At 44.9% G+C, this 26413-nt stretch overlaps 1 protein-coding gene across 9 annotated transcripts in view; it reads right to left on the bottom strand.

The window, feature by feature from the left end:
- The window catches only part of nedd4l (NEDD4 like E3 ubiquitin protein ligase), a 75092-nt gene that overhangs the window by 22034 nt on the left and 26645 nt on the right, over positions 1-26413 (bottom strand). For 3 of the 9 annotated variants that reach the window (XM_063210633.1, XM_063210634.1, XM_063210626.1), the window contains 9 exons: positions 25651-25753; positions 24376-24530; positions 24024-24159; positions 23289-23453; positions 20768-20848; positions 15846-15905; positions 14226-14360; positions 11538-11717; positions 6642-6845 (listed from right to left, as the gene is read on the bottom strand). In XM_063210633.1, coding sequence (XP_063066703.1) covers positions 6642-6845; positions 11538-11717; positions 14226-14360; positions 15846-15905; positions 20768-20848; positions 23289-23453; positions 24024-24159; positions 24376-24530; positions 25651-25753 — 1219 coding nt within the window. The remainder of the gene's footprint in view (positions 1-6641; positions 6846-11537; positions 11718-14225; positions 14361-15845; positions 15906-20767; positions 20849-23288; positions 23454-24023; positions 24160-24375; positions 24531-25650; positions 25754-26413) is intronic. The other 6 variants (XM_063210635.1, XM_063210629.1, XM_063210628.1 and 3 more) reach the window with 5 other exon arrangements.

Below are 26413 nucleotides of genomic sequence, written 5' to 3' on the forward strand. Positions count from 1 at the left end.
GAACTTGATGACATAAAATGTTCCAGTCTACATAAAAGCTCTTCCTTCTTCCCAGAGTTTCCGCATTTCACAGTCACCTGTTCAGACACACATGCCGTCTGCCATTTCCCAACCTGAATAATTATTCTGCGTCACAACAGCAACCAGTGGGGATGGTCAAATAAACAGTGCTTGTGGATACTGCTTGTGTTTGTGCTTGTATGACTCTTGTCTTGATGGTCTAAGCCAACGTCTGAAAGAAAGAAACTCCCATTGTCATTATGACACAGCACTCCACAGCACACAGTGCTCACTGCACACAATAAAATTGCATTAATGCCCCACCCGTGCAAGGATTCAGCCCCTATCGGTACCCCAAGGGAACAGCGCAGCGGGACGGTACCATTCTTATGGTACCTCAGTCATGGAGGAGGAGGGGAGAGAGCACTGCTTAATTACTCAACCCCACCAACTAGGTGGGTCGGTAGTCAAACCAAAAAAAGTCAACCTTTGGGCTACAAGTCTGGCACCATAACCGCTTACCCATGACTACCCACTCATACATGAATAAGACGTCTCCACACACACGTACACAGGAACAAGTAATCTCTATACAGATCTCATGCGTTCTACACCATAACTATAAGCACGCTTGGGCAGTTGTGGTCAAATGCAGTAAGCAGTGCTTGTGGATATTTTGTGACACTGCCTTGATCTGAAGCTCAAGCATTACACAACATTACTTACAAAGAGGACATACATGGCACAAGTACAGCGTGTGGGGGAGTTCAGAGTACACACACATGGTGGTTTCAGCGTGGTTTGGCTAAACGAGTTTAATGCTAGTGAAACAGTAGCCAACTTAGCTACTGCATCTTCAACCCAGTATAAAACGCTACTTACTGGCTTAACAGAGAGCCTGCTACACAACAAGGGGTACATTTCTGTGTCATTATGGCTGCACAGAGTCTAATGTTCAGCCTATGCCGATACAACCTTACAATAACATGCACAATTACTAATGATAGGATTACATAATAAGATTATGTAATACGGTTATGCACGAGATGTAATCGTGTTTTGTTGCTCGCTTTTCTAATGGACGCAATTATCGATGTAATTATACCAATTCATTGTCTAACAACATCCTCCTTTCACCATAAAAGATGTGCTCAGTTCTACACAACAGGGAAATGTTCAGAGTGTGGTGAATTGTGAGGACAGCAATACCACTAAATTTTTTTGCAAATAACCTAGAAAATCCGCATATTTTCATTGGTAAGTACATAGTCCGGTGCTCAATGATACTTCCTCAAAAAACAAGGACACAACCATTCCCACACAGGCTAAACAAAGACACTCTTGTGTTCATGGAACAAGAAACCATGTAGAATCTGACAACAGCAACACACAGTACCCATTCCAAACACCAGGGGTCACAAGCTGACCATATTAGATATCACCACCTCCCACTAGATCACATAACCACTTCATCAACCTCGCTCACTCCTCCTACACTACTACTCTTAAACTGAGCACACACATATATATGTGTGTGTGTAGCGGTCATTGGAAATTGACCGTGAATTCATACGGCACTGTGGTCTTTTGTCTTTCATTGAACTTCTCTTGTCTTTTCCCTTTTTGACAGTAAGGTGAATGTCTGTATGAAAACGTTATCAAGACGATTCAAATTCTTCTATATAACTGACACGGCACACAGTCTTTGAAATTGTGCGACATGTGGATTGGGGCAATATGTTTTACATGCAAATGCTGCTGGACACTTAAGTTTCCTCATCAATAACGTACCTCTACTCCACTCTACTCTACTCTACATAGACCACTCTTAACAACAGGGGTGTCAACAACACACAAACGCCACAGCTGACATCAGTGGGCGATAATCAGTGACCATTTAACACCTGTATCGCATTGTACCCCTATTTTGTTTTGGCTAACCACCCAACTCGCGGGTCAGAAAATAGCGCCAGCTTATCTGGCAAGACTTAAGTCGGCCAGATTTTTATTTTGAGGCCTTGTCATCGCAGTGTGGGATGGTTGTGCGTGGGAGCAGTGTGGAATTTGTGTGGAAGCTACACTGTGTGTGTGTGTGTGTGTGTGTGTGTGTGTGTGTGTGTGTGTGTGTGTGTGTGTGTGTGTGTGTGTGTGTGTGTGTGTGTGTGTGTGTGTGTGTGTGTGTGTGTGTGTGTGTGTGTGTACGCGCGGAGTGAGTGAGTGAGTGAGTGAGTGAGTGAGTGAGTGAGTGAGTGAGTGAGTGAGTGAGTGAGTGAGTGAGTGAGTGAGTGAGTGAGTGAGTGAGTGAGTGAGTGAGTGAGTGAGTGAGTGAGTGAGTGAGTATGTGGTGTTTTTGAATTTGCAGTGTGTATCCTCCAGAACTGACAAGCCTGCACAAGCACTGACTGAGTCCAAGAGGTGTTTTAGGCCTCATAAGAATGGCTCAATGACAGGACGTGACGGATGACTTAAAACAAAAAAGTCGATTACAAAATCAATACTCATAATGCTAAGAATGGTTTTCCTTGTATTTCCCCACAGACGATGAAAAAAATGTGGTCAGTCATACAGACAATAACCGCAGTGATGATCACCATGGTAATGGTGCCACACAAGAAGCCCAATCACGGAAGAAACATGTCAACAAAGATCACTAATACTAAGTGCCTTTCCAGTTTACTGCACAAGGCAGATGAGAAAGCCATTCTGGCTAATGTAAAAATGTGTACGGAATTACAAGGAAACACTCAACACACAGCCTCTAAGTCTAAGGTGTTTTGCCCTTTTATTTCCCTTATTCCATTTCCAAGACAGCCCGTCCTCAATTCTGAAGAGCAGCCTCTAATAATGAGAGGCCACAATCCCTTCTATCAAGCGATCCCTAATGACCAGAGACGTGGTTTTACTTTTTAGACAGTGTGTGTGTGTGTGTGAGGATAGTGTGTCTCTTTCAAATCTGGAATAGATTCTGATTTGAAAAATACAATGATGGTGTAGCTTGAAAAAAATCAGCCATTTATGTGGTGGATTCCAAAAAAAAGGACCCGATTTCCGACCATGTGAACTGATAGAGTAGCAGCCCTTTGCCCAGGATTAGGCAAGGAGCCACGGGACCTGAGCCTTAAGCATAGTTCACATAACAGAAACTACTGAGGGGGCATGGTGACCCCTTATCAAGACACAGCACCACCCCCCTCAAAGAGACAAAAATAGCAGTGGTTGGAGGTACGTATATCAACACGTAAAATATCATTAACTGTAAAAGGATGTAGTCCCATGGTAGTAGCTTGAATAGTGGTTCCCAACCTATGGGTCAGGACCCAACTTGTGGGTCACCAAAGATCCACAGGGGGTCGCGAAGCCCTCTTGACTTTAAGGGGTTTCATTTTAAATATCATATATAGCCCATGTTGAATAAATGACAAAGCATTTAACTAATATATGCATAGAAGCAACACAATGTTAGTGCTATTAAACATTTATTCTATATTTGACCGAAGACGAATTGAGGAATAAAATGACAAAAATGAGTTTTAGCAGGAAACAGACGGTATCATGTGACACGCGCTCGCGCAGTTGGGTCACCAAAGCTTACAATGGTAAAAACACGGGTTCCTGAAGAAAAAGGTTTGGAACCACTGGTGTACACCATATATAAGTATCGCATCCTGATGCCAATTATGCAATCTGGCCAGACCATGCACTGACCAGAATCCATGATATTGGCAATCTACTCTTTGTACACAAACAACACCACCCGTCCAACATGTGAAATCCTTTGCATATATTTCCCCAATCCCTGCGAGTCTGCTTGTGGTCTATCTTTAACCTGTTTATGCAGAAAGCCCCTCAGAGAGCAGGGATTTCCCCCGTGCTGTGCTGTGTTGTGCCATGCTGAGCTGAGCTGAGCTGAGCTGTGCAGTTAGTATGCAGAGAGAGCCTACACACCTGTCCAACAGCCACGCACGCTGACACTGAGGGGACTTCAGCGGTGTAGTCTACTTTTTTGAAGTGGGTATACTGTATATTCGAGCATTTTTTGAAGTGGGTATGCTGTATATATTTATGCCATTCTAAATAATGGATCAATCAATTTTAAGTGGGTATACTGAAATCCCTGAAATTTAGAAGTGGATATACTCCGTATACCTGCATTCTACGTAGACTACACCACTGGGGGACTTTTCCGTTTTCCTTCTCTCTCCCTTTTGCGCCCTCTTGTTCGCTCCATCTTTTGCTCCCCCTCCCCCCCCTCCCCCACCCCCCCTCCTCCAGAGAACCTGCCTGTTCAGCAGAGCGGTGGGTCCGTCTGTTGCCAGCTGCCTGGTGGCTCATGCGGGCTGACCAGCGTGGGAACATCAGATCACCAACCGACACATCTCCACTCAAACATAGCGTGCGCGCACACGCACGCACCTTACATATGGTTGCGCACACACAGATTCTCTCTCTCTCTCTCTCTCTCTCTCTCTCTCTCTCTCTCTCTCTCTCTCTCTCTCTCTCTCTCTCTCTCTCTCTCTCTCTCTCTCTCTCTCTCTCTCTCTCTCTCTCTCTCTCTCTCTCTCTCTCTCTCTCTCTCTCTCTCTCTCTCTCTCTCTCTCTCTCTCTCTCTCTCTCTCTCTCTCTCTCTCTCTCTCTCTCTCTCTCTCTCTCTCTCTCTCTCTCTCTCTCTCTCTCTCAAAAACACCCAACCAAAGTCACCTCCATAACGCATAGGAAAAACAACGACTCGGAAGAATCTTCACACGGTCTTGTGAAATTCAGAGTTGCGAGTTGTTTTGATGACAACGCAGGTCCTGCCCTGTTTATCAGTTCATTCATGATTCCCTGTGTTGTGTTTGTTTTCTCCTGACCAGCACGTGAGGTAGTGTTTCCATTGAGCAAGCTGAAGCTATTTTAAGATACACATACGCATCTACTTTCAGGCTTTCAGCCATTTAAAAAACAAACTGTTCAAGTTTGAATGACAGCAGCAAAGCAACAGCAAAATATATGTATGTATATGATGCATTCCAACTGGCTTGTTATCTGAGATTCAGATCAGGAGATACTTTATGATCATGACACTTCCTTACATACTGAGAAAATCCATTTCCCTCTTGTAGTCTTTTGTTTTTGTCTTACTAGTAGACTAGTGGTTTAGGACAATGGGGCATTTCAACAGTACATGGCATCACTTAAAGGTGGGGTTGCAGGTTAACCATTTTACGAAAATGTACTATTATGACATCACGTTGGGGGTTCCGCAGGCTCATAGGAGTCTATGTAGGTGATGTCATACTGCAACCCCACCTTTACAGCTTCACAACAACGCCCTTCAAAAGGCTGATAGTGTGATATGACCAGGCCAAACCAGGTATTCTTTAAGACAATTACATCCTATCAGCAGCATGGGTGTACATTGATGGTTGGATAACAATGTTAAAGAAAAAGAAAATATATGGATAACAATGTCATGAATGCGTTAAGCCGTGCGCTTGGCTAGGCAGGTCATACGAGGCAGTTAAGCAAGGAAACATCCTTTCAACATCAAGAAAACATCCAACTGGACTCCTCATTGGAGCATGGTCCGGGATTTGAGTCTATTTGTCTCGCCTCTTCTATTTTTTTTGTAATGTTACATTGGGTACCTCACCAATCTGGTCGGATCCATGTCTAACAGAGTCATAAGAGAATACATAGGAGTTTCACATTAGAGTAAGCCCATGTATATTTACATGTGTGAGACAGGAAGAGTCATGCGAGTATTAAGCCCATGTGAATACATAAAAGACGGGAGAACTACACACCGTAATTAATGTACTGAATCGAATATGCTTTTTAGATAATCCACTAAAAAAAAAAAAATCCATTCATTAGTGGCATTAGATGTGGTGTGCTACTACTAAATCGTCATTGACCCACATACAAATCAGGAGAGCCATACATATGAGTAAGCTGCAAGGAGAAGGAGGATAAATCACTACACTGGTCTTCTTTGCAGGAAGTGTAATAGGTGAACAATGCATTTCGTTGTAGTTTCAACCTGCTGACGCAACAGCGAAACGCGCCATCAGAGATTCTTTAAGTATATAGAGATATGCCAATGTAATAGGTTGCTATGGGCACCTAACATGACCAGGTTCCGGTCTGCCTAAAGGGGCGTGTCATAATACTCCTAGCATTGAATAGAACAGTCCTCAGGTCTGCCTAAAGGGGGATTTACACCACCCCCACCCCACCCCCCCTTGCAATAATAGAACCCGGAAACAATGGGCCAATGGAACATCTCTCTCTCTCTCTACTCTCTCTGGCGCCGTTCACCTAATAAACTTCCAGCAAAGAGGACCAAAGAGGACCAGTGTGCAGTGATTTATCCCCCTTCTCCTTGGATTACTTTGACTGCACATCACCAGCACCTGGACACTTGGTTGTGCACAGGGACTCTGCTATGAGTATACATGGGTTCTCAGTGTTTATCAACATGATGTTATGAGGAGGGGCAAGACACTGGCAGCCAACCATGTGAGCTAATTTTTTGACCGACAGCAGTTTCCAACAATCAGAGGTTGAGTTGTGCGCAGCTAGGTTCGCGCAGTCAGGTTATAAACAACATTTAAAACCCATGTATACGAGTAAGCTCCGCTGTGAGAGTTCAATCTTACCCAGGTGGTGTTGCGGCTGTTGTGGTCGATGAAGAATGGCCGTCCGTTGGGGGCTATCCTCATCTCCCAGCCCGGCGGCAGGAAGCTCTGCGGCGTCTTTTGCGAGGACTTGGGCGAGCTGAAGGGTGAGCCGCCCTGCGGCGACTGGGGATTGGATGCAGTGTCTTTCACCGCCCGACGCAGCTGGATGTTGTTGCTGGCTCCCTGGAGTAAACAAATGAATAACACATTTATTATCATTTTTTTTTACATCTTTTTGAGGACACAAAAAACACAACAATTTGTACTCTTTATAGGCTTCAAACCTATAATAAGATGTAATAAACTAATCTTGAATCTGAATCTGAATAAGTAAACGAACAAAAAAAGGGAAGGGAAGACAAGAAGAAGAAGAAGAAACTTTCTGAATAAGGGTTTGGGTATTTCACTTCTTTCCCCCTGAATTTCTACAATGGATTCAAAAAAACAACAAAAAAGGAAGGGAACGCGAAAATATTGGAAAATAAGTCTGACGGACATCAAATGTAACTAATTTCCAACATGCATACTAGTTTGACTGAAATATTGTGATCACTTGCTGCAATTCAGGAGTGTTGTGTAATGGCAAAGGTCAGCACTGAAGTTTTAAAAAACTTTTTTGTAATCCCCAGGAAATGTTAATTAGCTGAGAGGATTTCAGCTTTATGTCCTTCTCCTCCGTCTCTGAACTGTTGGCCAACACCCTAACTGCCTAGTCATCCTTTAATTATTACTATGGCTAGAGGTCTGCTCTCTCTGGACACACACAACCCAACACACACACATACAGACACACGCGGGCACACACACAGGCAACACACACACCAGCGAAAACACACACACACACACCCCAACACACACACACACACACCCCAACACACACACACACACACCCCAACACACACACACACCCCAACACACACACACACCCCAACACACACACACACACACTGACACACACCCACACCCACACCCACACACACACTGTTGCCTCTTCCAAAAGTTAAAAATACAGCACCGGAGTTATCATTTGTGTCCCTGTCACCTCGCAGCTGTGTAATCACTCGAGTTGCCCTGAGGATTAGCGACGCTGGAAGGGGCTATTCTTTTCCCTTTAAGCTTGCCCTTGGGACCGCCCAGCATTTCAGCAAGAAATCGACGGCAAACTGGAATGTAGAATAGTGTGGCTACTACTACATAGACTTACTTCCTCGATTTAAAGGTGCACTGTGTAATATTCTTAGTACTTTATTTCCAAAATTCATGCTACCCATTCACAAATGTTACCTTTTTCATGAATACTTACCACCACCATCAAATTCTAAGTATTCATTACGACTGGGACGATTTCACCCTTTCATACATTAAAAGGGGACCACCTTTTTTGAGTTTTAGCTATAAAACTTACTGTACTTTGGTCATACTAGCAAATATTAGTTCATTGTTTAGTAAATATTCATGAAAAGATCCAATTTGGCAGTAGATAGCACAGTTTCAATGAGCAGCATAGTTGCAATACCTACTCTGGCGACCATCCTACACACTGCACCTTAAAATAAATAGTGCAACGACTACATTTACGTCATCGAGATCTAATATCGGGTGTCCAGAAGTGTCTTTAAGGTTTATAAAACGAGCACAAGGTCTCAGGCAGCAATAGTATAATCGTGCAACTAGATTTACTTTGCGATTTTCAGCCAGAAATCGACGGCAAACGGTCTAAAACTGAACTGTATAATAGTCAAACTAACTCACTCACTCACTTTCCTGAGTCTTTAAGGTTTCTTATGTGAGCTCAACAAGGTATCAGGCAGGAAACCTTCCGTCTGGTGGTAGGAGGGATATATAAAAAAGTGCATTTCTTTGTCCTTTACAGTATCATTTTCCAAATAATAAGCAATATCATCTTCCAGATTTCAGAACACAGCACACGTTCATGTTCATAATACAATGAAGAAAAAAAAAAAACAACAACTGTATATTATCCACCCTGACAGAAAACACATGCTATGAGGTGAAGACGCAGGCATGGTAACACAAACGCCTTGTCCAATTGACTTGAAGACCCTCGTTACTGCCAGTGCCACCCTTGCTCTGGCACCTCTCCAATCGTGTTAATTAGGCCTAATGGTTGTGATAAGCGTCAGTGTTGTATGGCAATGAGCCGTAATCACACTGCCCATGCTCGTTACCATTGACGGCAAACCAGCTCCTTTTGCCTTGTCTGACCGCCTGCTCGTTTCCTGTCTTGGCTTTCCGACTAACTACGAGAGCAGGCAGCACAGAGGGCCATATTACAATTACAAATGATCTAATCTGTAAGTAAGAGACCTTATTGACGTCTGATCCTTTCCTTGGCACATTGACCCTCACTGCTTGCCTGCCGGCAGACTTGTTTTACGGAAGAAAGTATTATTTCTTACAGCTTATCTGTCTCTGAAAAAATAAATAAGAGAGACCTTATTGACTTTTGATCTCTTACACCCCTGACAGAGAACTGGACTATTTTAAGATCTCAGGTTGAACTTAGATTGCACTTATATTAAGTTTCACTGCACACTGGTTCTTGACAAATTTAATGTCAGTTGTGCCCGGCAAAATACAATATCTTACTAATGAAAAAATAAAGGAAAGGCATTACTTAAAACAGATCAATTTATCCAAAGGACAAGGAAAAAACAATAAAGTCTAGTGTGGTTCAAAACACACAGACAGAAAACAAAAACATGCAAAAGAGGTAAGTAGGATGAGTAAAATAAAAGAAAGAACCAGTTCCAGTCACCACTTCCTAAAGACCAGTTCTACAACTGTGAGGTAGTGAGGTTGAGGTGCACTTTTTGTGAGCTATGTGACCCCGGCTTAGGGTGGACTAGAGGATCGGTTTCTTCAGAGGGCCCCGGGGCAAGCTTTGGATACCTTAAACTAATGACTGCCACTAGACAAATTTGCTTGTGCAAGCAAGCAAATTTGTTGGCAAACACACACACACGCACACGCACACGCACACGCACATCCATGCACGAGCACACACACACACACGCACAAACCCACAAACACAAGAACACAAACCCAAGCCCACACACACCACACGTGATGAGTGCATCTAACTTGATATCCACGACAGCTGCTAAACTGACTTCATTGCTGTGATGCAAGATTTCAACATCGCTGCAGCGGGTCATGCCCTTCTCATGACCTTGGAAGAGCCCCGACACAGCTTATCCAGCCAACGTTTACCGAGCATCGCTTGATGAGGATAACAGTCAATACGAAGAGGGTTGGAAATGAATGCAGCAGACCGGAGAAACAGCTCAGCTCCATTCGTCCACTTCGATTAAGCGAAACATTACACAGCTCAAGCATCCCTCACACTGCTAGTTAGGTATTTTTTTATAACGCTAAGTATGTGTTTATTTATATTTACAGTGTTAATTTCTGGTGTCCATATGTGCTGCACCACAAAATTGTTGGTAAACACCAAAGCATGACACCAATATACAGTAAGTAAGTAAATGTAATTTATAAAGCACGTTTAAAAACAGTGTACACTGGCCAAAGTTCTGTACAAAGTCGATGCTGAATGATTTTTACGTCCTGCAGAATTCTGCCCAACTAGTGTGGGTGTTAACCCTAACCTGACCACAGGCTGGTGACCACAGGCTTCACAAAGGAGGTCTTAGCAGTCTAAGCACATCATCCTCTTATGAAGCAAGCTCTCCCTGCTACCAGAGCATCAGCAAACAAGATTTCCTCCATGATACAAATCCAGTCATAATGTACCATGCTCTACAAACTTCTACACCATTTGGTTACGCGATATCACTGATGATGTGCAGTTGTTCAAATGTGCAACTGAGACAGTGCAGTAGTACACTAAAACAGTTATGTCAAGCTACAGGAAACAAGGACAGCATTTAGCACAGTTACAACAACGCTGCTGACAGTACAACGGGTATTAATGCATGCCCGACGAGTTTCTGATGACAGACACAAAACAGTACAATCAGTGGGGGTAATTAGAGATGGACCATTTACACACAACCACGCAAAGGCAAGGTGTGATTCTATCCCATGGCCACAAATGACATGATGAGGTGTATAAATAAATATAATGTGATCTTCCAGGATAAAAAAGAATATTCCAAATTAGAATTATAGAATAGAATAGAATAGAATAGAATAGAATAGAATACTTGTATTGCCTTTGTACACCGTACAATGGAACTTGAAGCCTCCACTCAAGGTGCACACAGACCAAAGTACAAAAAAAAGGGTATCTTTGCGTACTAAAAATAACAACTCCAAAAATACAAACTTATTCTTAGAGAAATGAAGCATGACTTCAAATGGCACAAAAATGTCACAAATAGAGTATACACAGAGATAACAAACAACGATGAAAACACAGTTCAGACAGGGAATAAGAGGAACAGGAACATTACAGCAGTATAGTAGAGCACCTGATGTGAACAGGATGAAAAGGGAGTGGGAATGGAGAATGGGAAGAGAAGATTGTAATGTAGGTTAGAAGTGAAAAGTGACAGGCACTGAAAAAAACATTATAGGACAATGGAGAAGGATTAGAATGGGGAAAAGAGAAGGGATGAGAAGACTAGTTAGATGAGAGGATGAAAGACTGGGAGCACTGAAGGAAACAGACAAAAATGGAGAAAGGTAGATGGATGGATGAACAGATCATGAAGGGAGTAAGGATGAGGACGAGGAGACAATACGGAGGTGCACTAAAGGAAACGGGGGAGGAAAGAAAGGTACAGACAGACGGATGAAGATCATAAGAAGAGGGGATTGAGGAGAAGGTGAGATGACGAAGGTGATGATGATGATGATGATGAGGGCCACACAGGCTTGAACTCTCACCTCCAGTGGTGTAGAGAGGGTGACGGTGGGGGAGCTGAGGCTTCGGGGTCTCCTCATCTGGGGTTCGCTCAGGCGACCCCCGCCGCTCGCCCCGCCAGGGGACGGGGTCACCGCACCCCCAGTGGCCCCCCCACTGGGCCCTGCCGCTCCAGACGATGTGCTGGCGCCATCTTCTGTGGCCTGTCGTTACGGGGGAAAGGGGCGAGAGGAAGCGGATTATTATTATTACACAGAGAGAGCAGTCTGGTGGCCTAATAATGCACGGCACACTCACTGGCACAGCAAGGCATGCTGCAAACACCGAAACTCCAGGAACTGTAGGGGGCGATACTGAGATGCAGGGGCCAGAGAGCAGGCAGGAAGAAGGATGACACAGGTCATATGGGGAGAGGGAGGAAATGCCTTTCTGACAAATCCATATCAGATCATTGGCAGGGGCTGAAATCAATGGGCCAAAAAGCCCCCCCAAAAAACAGCGGTCATCCCCTACTATTATATTCACTATTAGTATCCTCTGTGTCCAGATATTAGACACATGGGTCTCTTTCAAGAGCAGTTATCCTCAGAGAGCCCTGGAGGAGCCTGTTGGACTGACTTCTCTGACCTGACCACGTCTGCCAGGTAAAATCTAAGCCACCGCTGGAGACGGCTGCCATCTTTGAATGGGATGAGACACTCCTCCCCATCACATCAATACGGCAGATAGAGAAGCCAGACGCTCCCTGCAAACTCATCTATCTGGCCTTTCCCGATACGGCCAGACAGTACTTAAGGCAATGTGTTGAATGAAATGAGGACAGAAGAGGGGAAACGGGGTCACTGAGGATGCACGCACGCACGCAGGCACGCAGGCACTCAGGCCAGGCAGGCACGTCTGGGAATAGTCGTGCAGATAGAATGACTAAAGGAAATTATCTCCTGAAAGAGATTTTTGGAGAAAAGTTACATTATCAAGGAAACAAGAAAGGGGTTGACCAAAAAAGGTAAGCCCCCAGTGCCATCACGAACCCTGCCATCATCTACCGTGGCATTTCATTACTATCTGATTAGAGTTTGAATAAAATTTACATTTCAAAATAGTAAAAAAAGATACAAGTTTCTGACTTCAAGGTACACTGTGCAGGAATAGTTTAAAAAAAGGTACTGAAACTATGCTGCTCATTGAAACTGTCGGCTGTTTATTGCCAGATTTGATCTTTTCATGACAGTTTACTAATAAGTAATAAGAAAGTAAAAATAAGTAATAAACTACTATCTTCAAGTATGGCCCAAGTACAATAAATTTTTGCGGCTAAAAATGTCTATTTCTGGAAATTCAAAATGGCAGACCATGGAGAAGATCGCCCTTTCCACGTATGAAAAGTGCAATTTTCCCAGTCATAATGACTACTTAGAATATGGAGGAGTGGTGGTAAGTATTCATGAAAAAGCTAACATTTGTGAATAGGCAGCATGAATTCTGGAAATAAACTACAAAAAATATTACACGGTGCACCTTTAATAATAACACGAGAGATGACGTGCATTTGGCTTGTGATGGCAAAGGGGTATTTCCCATGCTTCAGTGGACACTGGCATGTAACATGTAACAGTAGATTACAGTAGGTTAGGGCGTCAGACTTGCATCCCAGAGGTTGCCGGTTCGACTCCCGACCCGCCAGGTTGGTGGGGGGAGTAATCAACCAGTGCTCTCCCCCATCCTCCTCCATGACTGAGGTACCCTGAGCATGGTACCGTCCCACCGCACTGCTCCCCATGGGGCGCCACTGAGGGCTGCCCCCTTGCACGGGTGAGGTATAAATGCAATTTCGTTGTGTGCAGTGTGCAGTGTTCACTTGTGTGCTGTGGAGTGCTGTGTCACAATGACAATGGGAGTTGGAGTTTCCCAATGGGCTTTCACTTTTCACAGGCATACACATTCTTACACGCACAGTTTAGAGGTGGAAGAAAGAGTAAGCAAAGAGGAAGGGGAAACGAGCAAAACATTCAGACACCCCCAAACACATCAATACTCCTTCAGCCTCAGCTCTGATGCACCTGCGGAGCTGATTGGTTGGTTTGGCGGGCTGCATGTAGCCTGGCTCCCGCCCGACATGTGGGAGTTCCGCACAGCTTTGCGAGCTTCACTTATACTAGGTCTGGGAGAACGCGCGTTGGATTCGTTTACAGATGGCATGGCTCTATCTGCGCTTTGTACGTCCATGCCACCAGCAAATTCCTTTAGAACCGTTCTCTGCTTATCTTTAAAGAATCAGAACAGTCTGCAATCTGTCATGTGACTCCTCGAAGTGACTGCCATTGTTTCGGCAAGTTTCAGGACAAAAGAAATTCTCGGAAATCCAGAGCCGCGCTTTGCTAGCCTGATTATCATCAACTTTCAAATCTCTTCGAGAATTGGTCTGACGAAGAGCATAACAATTAACATTTCCCACACGGCATGGTTGACAAGCCTCCCTTGGTTTGCTAATGGTTGTTTGCTTCCTGACAAAGTGGGAGGAGTTTCCGATTTTTCGGGAGCTCAGAAAGCACTTGCCTTGCTCTTGACCTGACTAGTAGCAACGCTGAAGGTGTTACGTCACTTGGAGGGCACGGCCTGGCTAGTGCTTTGCAAGAGCTGGAGCAGTGCGGAGCTACACAGAGTAGTCTGGGCGAGAGCCAGGCTAGGTTGCATGGGGTGCACAAACAAACCTGCACGATGGGGCGCGTCCAGGTGGTGGTGCGGCTGTTGTGGTTGACGTAGTAGGTGCGGCCCTTGGCGTCCTTCCGCTCCTCCCAGCCAGGGGGCAGGCCTGGGGTCGTCAGCGCGTAATTGGCGGATGGGGACTGACCAGCGAGAGGCAAAGTGGCAGGTTAGATCACTCATCATCATCGTTATCGTCATCATCAAGCGGAAGCAAGCCGACACAGCACAACACAACACAACACAACCCTCTACCATTCTATATCCACTAACAACAACTACACAGTCAGACATACCACACAGACACACAACATGGATTTGAAGACCTGCTTGGTGGGAATTCGCACAGGAAGGATAAAAGAGAACGTTGCACTGTAAGGTAAGTAGTTGTTGAAATACAGAGTAGGCTAATGGCACAAACCGTATTTTGAAGTTACAAATCTATTTTGTTTTTTGTTTGTTTTAAATATACCCTCAGCCGATACGCATCCCGTTCATGATACCAACCACTAAAATGAAACCGATAATAAACAAATCCTTCAATTCCTTTTTTCCCCCCTTCACTTCCATCCCTGCTGTGAAATTCCCAAAACAAGCATGTCTTCCTCAAGGGTGGATACACCAATTCTACCATAATGCACAACCAACCATCTTGTGTGACATTGTTTGTAATACCACATCCAGGCAGAGAGGAACATTTGGGTTCAGGCTTCGACCATCTGTGTTCCACAGCTGTGCGGCCCCACTTACTTACAAAACCTGGCCAAATAGCCCCTTAAAAAGCTAGTTCCTCTGAGAAAAAAACAATTGCAACATCTGACACAAAAACAACTTTCCTATGTATCCGTGTTAGTGCTCATACTAGTATATTTTCTCAGAGCAGGCAGATACCAGACAAAATAAACATAAATACACAGAACCATAAACATATTTTTTTTCAGTGCACATCGTACAGAGTGATCAACAAATGTTACACAAAACAAAACAAAACAAAAAAACAATAAAAAGGTGTGGATTTCAATGTACTGCACAGAACAGGCTTGCCAAGTGTGCGGACTGAACAACATGGTGACCGACAGGTTTAACGACAATCATGTGCAACTGCTCTAAGGCAAAACACACTGACGTCTAGGGGATCACAGCACAGTACAGTGGTGGTGGTGTTTACAAGTGGTCAGCGGAGCCACGTGGTGCTACTTCACAAATGCAGGGGGAGGAGGGGGGGGGGGGGGCTGGAACGGGGCTTTTGGCAGGATCAGTGAAGTGGGGACCAGGGGAGGAAGAGGAAGAGGAAGAGGAAGAGGAATAGAGGGGGAAGGTGAACGGTTGAACGGTGTCTAGAGGTTACACTGACGTTACCTTCACTTTTACCGAACGCCACAATCTGGCACCCCTTTTTTTTGGTCGGTGTTTATTATGTGGAAATAAAACCGACTTTGTAGGGGGGGCGGGGGGATGATGTCACGTCACAGGCAGTCACGTTATTAAAGACAAAAAAAGAAAAGAAAAAAGAAAGACAGAAAGATGAGACCTTGAGAAGTGTATACAGTGGTGGGACACATTAAGGGGTATATAAGGGGTATGTGGTGCAAGAGGAGAGGTGTGTTTGCTTGTTTGCTTGTCTTTACCCGGGGCTCTTCGACGCCTGTGACCGTTTGAGCTCTGCCTCGACCGCTCTGCTGGGGAGTCTGCTGGCACACAACAGCTGGTGTAAGAATGTTACCAACCGACGGCTCGTAGAGGGGGTGGGGACAGACACACACCAAGGGAGGGGGGTTCGGCCGGTAGGGGTAGGGGTTGGGGAAAAAGGGTGGGAGTGACGGAGATACGTAGGTTAAGGGGCCCGTGGTTGTGATTAACCTGGGCAAGTGATTTGGAAGTGGCAAGTTGAGAGGTGAGGAAAGGATCCGGAGTTTGAGGGAAAAACTGGAGAGGGTTTGAAAGGCGAGAGTGTAGGACACCTCAGCTGTGCTGAATCTCCATCCAGAATTTAAGCCCAAACTGCAAAGCGATTTCCAGAGAAGACACAATTATTTTTTTGAAGGATCAGGGATTAAAAATCACGATCAGGGATTGTATCCATCACGTTAGGCTAAAGAAGGTATTGAGAAGGCGGCAAAGAACAGGGGAAGCATGGGAAATAATTTCAGGTACACTGTAGTTGCCTTCAAGCGGTGTGAGGAAGACAAAAGCTGAACAGGACTGTTCAGACAGCCAGGCCACACATACAGAGACAGAGGAGGAAGGAAATCATTTCCACAAAAGAGACAGTCAGAGCGAGAGAGAAAGAAAGAAAGAGAGAAAGACAGAAAGGCCAGTGTAGTAAGGAAAACCCAGAGGAAAATTGCCCCCATGAATCACGATCGAATGTGATTACCAAGAAGCTCTGATGATGTGGAGACAGCCGGGGCGAGGTAATTTGGGGCCATTACGCAGGTGTAAGAGGTTAACTGGAGAAGTCAAAGAGTGGCTGGCGGCAATTACATAAACTATTGTACTCCTGTACTCCCGCCTCACTCGTCGCTTTTAAAGATTTGATTCCACTTATGGAGTCGGCCACTGTGCATGGAAGAGCACTGTAATTGAATCATTCTCTTTCCCAACTCTAAAAACAAATCCATAGGCAAGGCAATTTTATTTGTATTTGTATTTCATACACAGATGCAGTTCAGATCTGTACTACACGCATTAGACATGGAAGTTACAGGCCGAATTGTTTCCACCACTAGAGTACAGGCTTTGAGTTTACCTCAAAATCCCTGTTATGATGACCCATCAAAAGCAAACTGTGTGTATCGTCATCACATTCTGGCAGATACGTATACACCAACAACACCGCTGATGCACTTTCACACCTTGGCCCTCACAGACAGCAACACACACACTCTCTCGCTCTCTCTCTCGCTCGCTCTCGCACTCTCTCTCTCGCTCTCGCACTCTCTCTCGCGCGCGCGCACTCTCTCTCGCGCGCGCGCACTCTCTCTCGCGCGCGCGCACTCTCTCTCGCGCGCGCGCACTCTCTCTCGCGCGCGCGCACTCTCTCTCGCGCGCACTCTCTCTCTCGCGCGCGCACTCTCTCTCTCGCGCGCGCACACTCTCTCGCGCGCACACTCTCTCTCTCGCGCGCACACTCTCTCTCTCGCGCGCGCACTCTCTCTCTCTCGCGCGCGCACTCTCTCTCTCTCGCGCGCGCACTCTCTCTCTCGCGCGCGCGCACTCTCTCTCGCGCGCACTCTCTCTCGCGCGCACTCTCTCTCGCGCGCACTCTCTCTCGCGCGCACTCTCTCTCGCGCGCACTCTCTCTCGCGCGCACTCTCTCTCTCGCGCACTCTCTCTCTCGCGCACTCTCTCTCTCGCGCACTCTCTCTCTCGCGCACTCTCTCTCTCGCACTCTCCATCTCTCTCTCTGGCACTCACACACACACACACAAGCACACACACTCTTCTCCTTTGCTAATGCCACCCACTCAGCTTAATACCAGCGCTGGCAAGACTGTGACAAATCCATCAGCTCTGCCTCAGCGCGAGACACTTGAGTCCATCTGCATCCCACAGTCTTAGCAATCACATGCAACGCTTTCACAGTCAGTGAAGCCAAAGGCAACAGCCCCTCTTCAAAACAACAACCCTTGGAGACTGGAAAATCCTCAACAAATAAACGGGGGAAAGGTGTGATTTTGTAGTCTTTCTTGAAATCAACATAAGTTCCACAACAGCTGATCCACTGGAAGTTCATCCGGTAGTTTAAGTTCCCGACTAAACCTTAAAAGCATTGATAGACCCTAGGAAGAGGCCAGTATGCATCCCAGTCACAATCTCTTGATTCAAGCAGTGAAGCCAATGACAACAGCCACTCAAATCAAATCAACACAAGTTTCACAACAGCATATCTACTGGTTCATCCACTAGTTTACTATAAAGACGAAACCAAAGATATTGAATTCTAAATATTCCTCTATGTTTCATCTCTGACTAAACTTTAGGAGCACTGACAGACCCTAGGAAAACCCAGCTTACTGTATGTTATTTAAAAGCTCTGCTTCTGAGAATGTGACAAGTTGATAAGAATGTACATCCACTAGCTTAAGACTAAACCTTACCTAAAGCTACAGCTACCTGCTAAAGTAGCTGAAGAGGGCACAGACAAGTGCATTCATCAGCACTAGTGCTGGTATAGCCTAGGAAAACCCAGCAGATGTTATTTAAAAGTCTGGTGTACTCACACAGATAAAGGTCACCATCCCAGCAGACAGCTATCTTAACAGCTGCTGTGTCGAACTGGTTTAAACCTGTCAGGCATGCTGCACTACGACACATACGTATACAGTGTCTGTTTGGCATGATTACCGTATTATCCAATTAGTATCTACAGGTACTGTGTGTTCTGTACCCTAAACTCAATCACAATAAAGAATGCGATGCCGGTAAGTACGACGCCAATTCCGTAGAAATGACCAGAGACGTGAAGTCACAGTGAGGGGGTCTTGCTTTTACTGTGCCATACTTCCTTGCATTGTGTGAGGCTGGCTAGCCAATACGGCCCTCTGCTCGGCTCTGCTCTGCTTTCTCACTCACAGTCAGGTGACTTGTGGACGATGGCCAGATGAGGTCATGGCTGGCCTGTGTCCACCATGACAGCTCCTCTGTTGTGCTGCTACTGCTACCGAGACGTCTGCGAGGGCTACTAGTCCCAAAGCAATTTCCCTGCGCCCTCAGGATATATGGGACTGCTACTAGTCCCACAGCTATTCCCTCCCACCTTAGAATATACGGTATGGGAGCGCTACAAGTCTCACTGCTCTTCAGAGGTGTCAAGTCAGACATTAAAAACTGAGACTGCTACTAGTTCCACTGCTCTATCCAATCCCCTTCGTATGTAGCTTATGGGAATTCAAGAAGTCCTACTGCTCCTATAAGGGTGCATTTCTCAAAAGAGAAGTTGTTAGCCTGTTAGCAACTCCGGTAGTTGCCAATGGGAATATGCATTGAAATAACAAAGTAGCTAATGTACTAAGCAACTTTGGCTTCGAGAAATGCACCCCAGAAGTGTCAATCCCAGGTATGATTCAACCAGCTCTGAATCAGCTGATTGCAATGAGTACTCAAGACAGGCACCAGCGTTGGAGGGAAACTGAGCGAGGTTTTCACTTTTTTTAACACCTCTGCTGCAGAGCTTTTCCCATGGGATCAATCACGCCATCATAAAACTGACAGACTCAGCTTACAGGGCAACATCTCAGCTGGCCAATTCACAGCATCAATATTCTGCATATTTTAAAAGAACGCTCCTCGCCCTACTACCAGAGAGAGTAGAGAGAGAGAGGTTCCATTGGCCCATTGTTTCCGGGTTCTATTATTGCAAGGGGGAGAGGGGGGAAATCCCCCTTTAGGCAGACCTAGGCAGACCTAAGGACTGTTCTATTCAATGCTAGGAGTATTATGACACGCCCCTTTAGGCAGACCGGAACCTGGACACGTTAGGTGCCCATAACAACCTATTACATTGGCATATCTCTATATACTTAAAAAATCTCTGCTACTACTCTGGCATCTGGAGTCGTTGTCAAATCTGTCTGAAGAGACAGGATCATGCACAGCGTTTTGTGCGATGACTTGCATGGTTCTTCTTTCCACTCATCATATGATCGTCACATCGTTCTAAAACCTGTCTGATCTACAGCACATATAGTCCCAATGGTCAGTCAGCCTAATATATGGGACTGCCTAGTTGCCATTTGTCCTTGACTAATGTGTAATATCAGTCCAATTTACAGAGATGAAAAACTTTTTGAGCACAAAGAATGACAGAAGTGTAAAATGAGAACTTCTTTTCCGTTGCATGCTAACTGTTCTGCTTCTGAGGCATCTGAGAATGCTATCTGCTAGCACTGTTGGCCAGCGGTTGCAGCATGTGCTCTTGGCTAGGTCGGCTATGTCTAGGAATCATCTTTAATGAGACTGTTACTCTTCCTGAGCAACCCCTCACACCAAATTTCTCCCATGCAAAAAAACAAAACAAAAAACGATTGGCTTGAATAAAAAGGGAACAAAATGACATAAGAGTTACAAGAACACTTCCAGGGTTTCATTGTGATACTTTCCTATTTGGTACTATTTGTTTTTATTCCTGGGCTAGTCTCCCAGCATTCCCAAGTGGAATAATGTGTAATTGGATAAAGGACTTGAGTCCTTTGGGGTCATCTGGAAAGCTTGTAACTCTTAAGGTCACTCTGTCTGATAGTTTAGTTACACAGAGTCCAGCAGTGAATCACCAGGAGCGGAGGACTGAGTGGGGAGGAGGAAGGAGAGGGAGGAGGGGCTGAAGAGAAGAAGAAAGGAGAGGAGGACGATAAGAGAGTAGAAGGTGGAGGCTGAGAAGAAGGAGGAGAGGAGAGGAGAGGAGAGGAGAGGAGAGGAGAGGAGAGGAGAGGAGAGGAGAGGAGAGGAGAGGAGAGGAGAGGAGAGGAGAGGAGAGGAGAGGAGAGGAGAGGGGGATGGGGCAAGATAGGGTAGGGTCAGGGGAGACGGGTGAGAGATCTGAGAGACATACCGTGGGTGGGGGTGGTTGGGCCTGCTCACTAACGCCATCAGTCATACTGGAGGAACGCAGCCTAGACGAGAGATGACTCTGCTGAAGACAGAGGTGTGGGAGAGGGAGAAGGGGGACGAAGGAAGAGAGGTAGGGAGAGAGGGAGGTAAGGTGGGAGAGCGGGAGAGAGGGAAGGATGGAGGGAGAGAGAGGGAGGGGGAGGAGAGGAGAACGAGCAGACAAGACAAGACATACAAGGATACAGATGAGGGAAAGTACCATTATCTTAACAAAGGCCAAAGGCATGGATTCTCTGTGTTCAGCTATGACACACTGTTATTGCTGGACGAAAGCACAGCATGTGTTAAATACCGCCTGATGAGAGGTTTCACATGTGTTCGCTACTTGTAGGAAATGATTGCAGACATTAGCCAATTCATCTGATATGTCGGAGAATAAGGGAAAAAAAGCTGGTCCTTGCTTGAGTGTGGGGAAAATTGTTTTTGAGATTAGGTCAGTCCTCCCACTTGTGTGTAATAAGTATATGAAAACGTTGTTTATTTGAGTGTTGAGGATATGTTTCCGAAGATTCAACAAGTCCTTCCAAGAGTGAGAGAAATAGGAAAAAAGCTGCTGTATATTTGAGTGTTTGAGGAGATGATTCCTCCCTTGTGTAAGGATCCGTTATACATAACCGGGTATTTTGATAAACGAAGCCCCTTTCCCTTCGCTTGTGCTTTTTGTTTACACAGAAACGGAGGTTGTTCGTCTGAAAACAAATCTTTCTAAAAACCGTCAAAAGTGGAGATTTTTTTTTTTAACTCCGGTTGGCGTTTCTGTAGTATAAACGGAGAAAAACTGAGACTTGAATGGCATTCTCCTTACCATGCACAGGCTTAACGTATTCATGAGCGCTCTCGGCAGCATATTGATGCAGATTTGCCGATGGTGTGAACGAAGACATTTTGCTAAGCGTAGGGAAGAAAAATGTTTGTTTATCAAAATACCCGGGTATGTATAAACAGCGCCTAAGAGAAACAAGGTGCTGTTTGTTTGGAGTGTGTCGAGTGTTGATGGGATGCCTTGGCCCATGGCTGGATTGGATTGGCCATATGACAGTGATTCTCAAAGTGTGGTCCGGGGACCACTATTGGTCCGTGACAGAGCTCAGGTGTTCCACAAGGGGATTTCTACTCTTCCAAGACAAGCTATAGTTGGCTATATTTGTCACATTATTACAAAGCTAAACAAAGCTGAAGTCTCATTTTCACCACAATAAGACAGGCTTGTAAATGTGAATACAAAGTCTGTGATCTGCATCGAAATTAGCAGTGTCAAATTAGCACCCGTCAACAGGTGGTCCTCGGTCTGAAAAGGTTTGAGAAACACTGCCATATGGCATACAGGGGATTTTGCCTGGTAGACTGTTGATGATTTTGGCCTGGCCCTTCCCTCAATGGTATCAGTCCTCATGTCGCTACAGCAGGCCTCTTTGACATAAGTGAGATTGAAAATGAATGGGGTTTTATTTCTGGTGAGTTAGAATTAAACTGGTGAGTTAACACCAAAACGTAGCATGGAAATCTACGGGTATATTGAAGAGTGAAGTGTGGGACACCAGGTCAACAAACAAGAACAGCTGACAGCAAAGCATCAAGGATATCTGGGCTTCCATAACTCCCATGTACAGTTTCTGCCAATGCCATTTGCCATGTTAAACGCATCATGGCATTGATTAAGACAGAGAGAGTCCTAACCAAGTATTGAACATTGCATGTTATGTAGAAAGTACCAAATTTCAACTGATTTGATGTGAACCGAATTTTGATGAAGAAAATTGTGATTTTATTACAATATTCTAATGATGCGAATTCCCCAATTCATGGGTTTTTTTGAGCTGGAAGGCCAAAATATGTAAAAAGAAAAAAATGAATGATTGGAATAGTTAAACAACTGGGCCATGAATCTACAATCCATGATAGTTTAACATTATTGATGGAATTATGGAAATAAATAAACTTTTTCATGCTATTCTAATAAAGTGGCCTGGAGCTGTAACTCCTATTAGATGACTAACATTTTGTCAAAGGCTTCATTGTCTCATGTCTCTGTCAATGCCTGGTGGACTTAGCTAAAAATGCCCGCCTTGATTTTTCAGCTCAGTCCAGTCCTGCTTTGGCCCATTGACTTGTATATGCTGTGGACAAGGATATACTCAATTGGCTGTAGTACTGCTTGGGTTTTACTGCACGCTCAGACCAAACAGGCAAAAATTGTAAACAAACACCCGTCGTTCCACAAGTGGAACAGCTCATTTGAAACAGTGTCTGTGACTGAATTTTCTCAAAACAAACTTGTACAGGTATTCATATTTCAGAAATATATAATATGTTTATTAAATAATATTTGTTGACTCCATATCTATTTAATATTTAAATCGTCTGTAAAGGGTCTTTGAGTGTCAAGAAAAGCGCTATACAAAACCTATGTATTGTTATTTCCAGTGCTGAGTGAAAGTGAGCCAGTCAGACGATGTGCTTACCACAGCAGAGCTGGGCCCGGGCAGCTCGCCGTTGGTGTCGGGCGTGAGCGACAGGCGCAGGCTGATCTCCTCCGAGAACTCTGGAGCAGGTGTGGCCAGGGACGGGCCTGGCAGTGATTGGCTGAGGGAGTCGACAGTGCTCTCCTCCGTGATGGTCTCCCATGTCTAGGAGAAGACATAGAATAGAATAGAATAGAATAGAATAGAATAGAATAGAATAGAATAGACCCACAGATTTAGAACAGAACATACACAGGAGAACACAGAAATGGATATAATGGAATAGAATGCATGTCATTGTTTACACACATGTACATCTTTATTTTCGTCTTGTTTTTATCCTTGCCTCTTTTATCTTGTTGCTATCTACCTCACCTTGTGCTATAATTATCTTTTCCCGCACGCCTTGCGCTGCCATTGTTTTTTATGCTTTTATGCTTTTCTTTTTCTCTCTTGTTTTCTGATTTTTTGCATGGTTTCTATCACTGTACAGCACATTGAATTATTCTGTGTATGAAATGCGCTTTAGAAATAAAATTGCCTTGCTTTGCCTTGCCTTGCCTTACATGAGAAAAGACCATTGGCCCGGGCTCAGTTGGACAATAAATAAAATAAAACAAAAAAATAAGCCAACATTGAAAAATACTCCAGGGAGTAAATATAAATGGCTCCAATGGGGCAAAACAATGACTCCTATTATTATTGATATTGATCTGCAATTGTGGCCCCACTCACGTCGTCTGCGTCTCTTGGCTCGAGGTGCTCGTTCTCCAGGTCCTCACTGATGTGCCTTCGCGAGCGGAACACGCGATGCGCCTCCTGGTTGATCCGCAAGTGGTTGTCATTTTCCTGCGTCTCCGAGACCACATCCCTGAAATGAAAACAATCAAAGGGAAGAAAAAAAAACATCCTCATGTACATGTATGTCAATACCACATGGCGAGTATTGATCTATGAACGGTAACATTTGTTTTGACTAACAACATGAGGCTTCCTCTCTAATATGTAGGATTTTCCCATGTTTATTATGTTTAATAATTTGCAATACATGCTTCAATCTGTGTGTTATGTACAGTACATTACATACACGCCCTCTGGCCTCTTCCACTGAGTGGTGCGGTTGTTGTGATTGACGAAGTAGGTGCGGCCCAGGTTGTCCACCTTCTCCTCCCAGCCGGCGGGCAACGGGGGCGGCTGCTGCTGAGGGCGCTGGGAGCCTGTGTCAGCCGAGTCCTCCCAGCCCTGAGGAGGGAGTGATGGAGAGAGAGAGAGAGAGAGAGAGAGAGAGAGAGAGAGAGAGAGAGAGAGAGAGAGAGAGAGAGAGAGAGAGAGAGAGGGGGGGGGACAGAGAGAGAGAAGGAGAGAGAGAGAGAAGGAGAGAAGGAGAGAGAGAGAGATGTAGGCAGAAAGTAATTAGAAATAATGTGTGAGACCGAAATATGGATGCTTGCCTCGGTGAGGTGAGTAACAGCAGACCTGTAATTACGATAAAAATGTCCTATTCATATTTCTTTTTCTAGCTATCAAGTTCATGTCCAGACTTTTGTCAACACTGAGCACTTCGATAGTCACATAGTCAATAAGCTGCAAACTCAAGACTTTTTCTGAATATAACCAACAGAAATCGAGACCAGAAACCAGTCAGTGAAAGTGGGGGAAAATCATTGGGAGATTTGGGCATCCATCCACAACACAAACAGGGGAGTGAGAATACAGCTTACATTGCCCTTCAGCAAAATGACGACAGAAATAGAAAAGAAAATGCATATCAAAAAAGCAGCTTCAACTTATGACTTCACATTTTGTCTCGCTACACGCAGGCAGACACAGACACAAAGATTTGCCAAAAGATCAGATTTCTATTGAAAATAAGGGAAGAGAGTAAATGGCCTTTCCAGCCCGGGCTTCTGGGCTTCTTTCACTCTGCCTGTCTGTCTGTGTGTATTCTGTGTGTGTTAGTTGGAATCAGAAAATAAGAGAGGGAGAGGTTGTGGTTGTGTGTGTGTGAGAGAGAGAGAGAGAGAGAGAGAGAGAGAGAGAGAGAGAGAGAGAGAGAGAGAGAGAGAGAGAGAGAGAGAGAGGGTGACTGTGTGCGTCAAAAAGAAATAAAAGAGAGGTGGATGCCCAGCTTGCCAACACACCATACCATATACGATTTCCAATGGGGACCCAGGTTCGATTCCAAACCGTGCAAACCCGTTTTCATGTCCCAACCCTTCCCCATCTCTCTCCCTCTAGTTTCTTGTCTCCATCTTCACTGTACTATCTGATCAGAAGCAAAAAAAGCCCCAAAATGAATATTTAAAGAAAAAAAGAAGCACAACAGAGAAAGTGTGTCAAGATGGCCATTATCAGGCCATACCTCTGCCTCTTCTCTCATCTCGTTGTTCTCTTCCTCCGGAGCTCCGTTCTTGGGCAGGTAGGCCATCTTCAGCCGCAGGTAGCCCTTCACCCGGGACTTGTGACTGCAGCGACCATGAGGAACACAAAAGGACACGACAGATTGTATGTCAGCTCACATGTTGTCCTATTAGCTTGACCTTGATAAGAGACACCCATTATAAGCTCTTAATTAAATTATGTTACAGGTATATATATTACATGACTTCATAATCAAAATGGGAGAACGGTGGAGACACCATAGTCCCCATAAAGTTTTAATAAAATCAAAATATAGAAAGAGGGCAATGTATATTTATATCCACGCCTGTGCACATATGCACAGCACACACACACACACACAACCCTTTATAGTCCGCATGATGACATTTACACTACATGATGACATTTAACTACAGACACATTATAGATCCATGACATCAGAATGGGAAATACATACAACATAGTACACACACATAACATTTAATACAGATGGGGCTTCAGTCAGAGAGCGGGTGGTTACATCATAGACTGAAGAGAACAGTATAGGGCCTTCATAGCCACTTTTACAAGAGAGCTCAGCAGCCCGTCCGGCTCCACTAATAAAGCAATGAGAGCCGAAGCCCACGGTGCTATTCTATACGGTGGTGACCGAGACGGGCAGAGAGAGAGAGAGAGAGAGAGAGAGAGAGAGAGAGAGAGAGAGAGAGAGCTGCTGTGGCGGCTACTAGCTAACAGTTCATCTT

Source organism: Engraulis encrasicolus, chromosome 11 (genome assembly GCF_034702125.1).
Source record: "Engraulis encrasicolus isolate BLACKSEA-1 chromosome 11, IST_EnEncr_1.0, whole genome shotgun sequence".
In the NCBI taxonomy this organism is placed as follows: domain Eukaryota; kingdom Metazoa; phylum Chordata; class Actinopteri; order Clupeiformes; family Engraulidae; genus Engraulis; species Engraulis encrasicolus.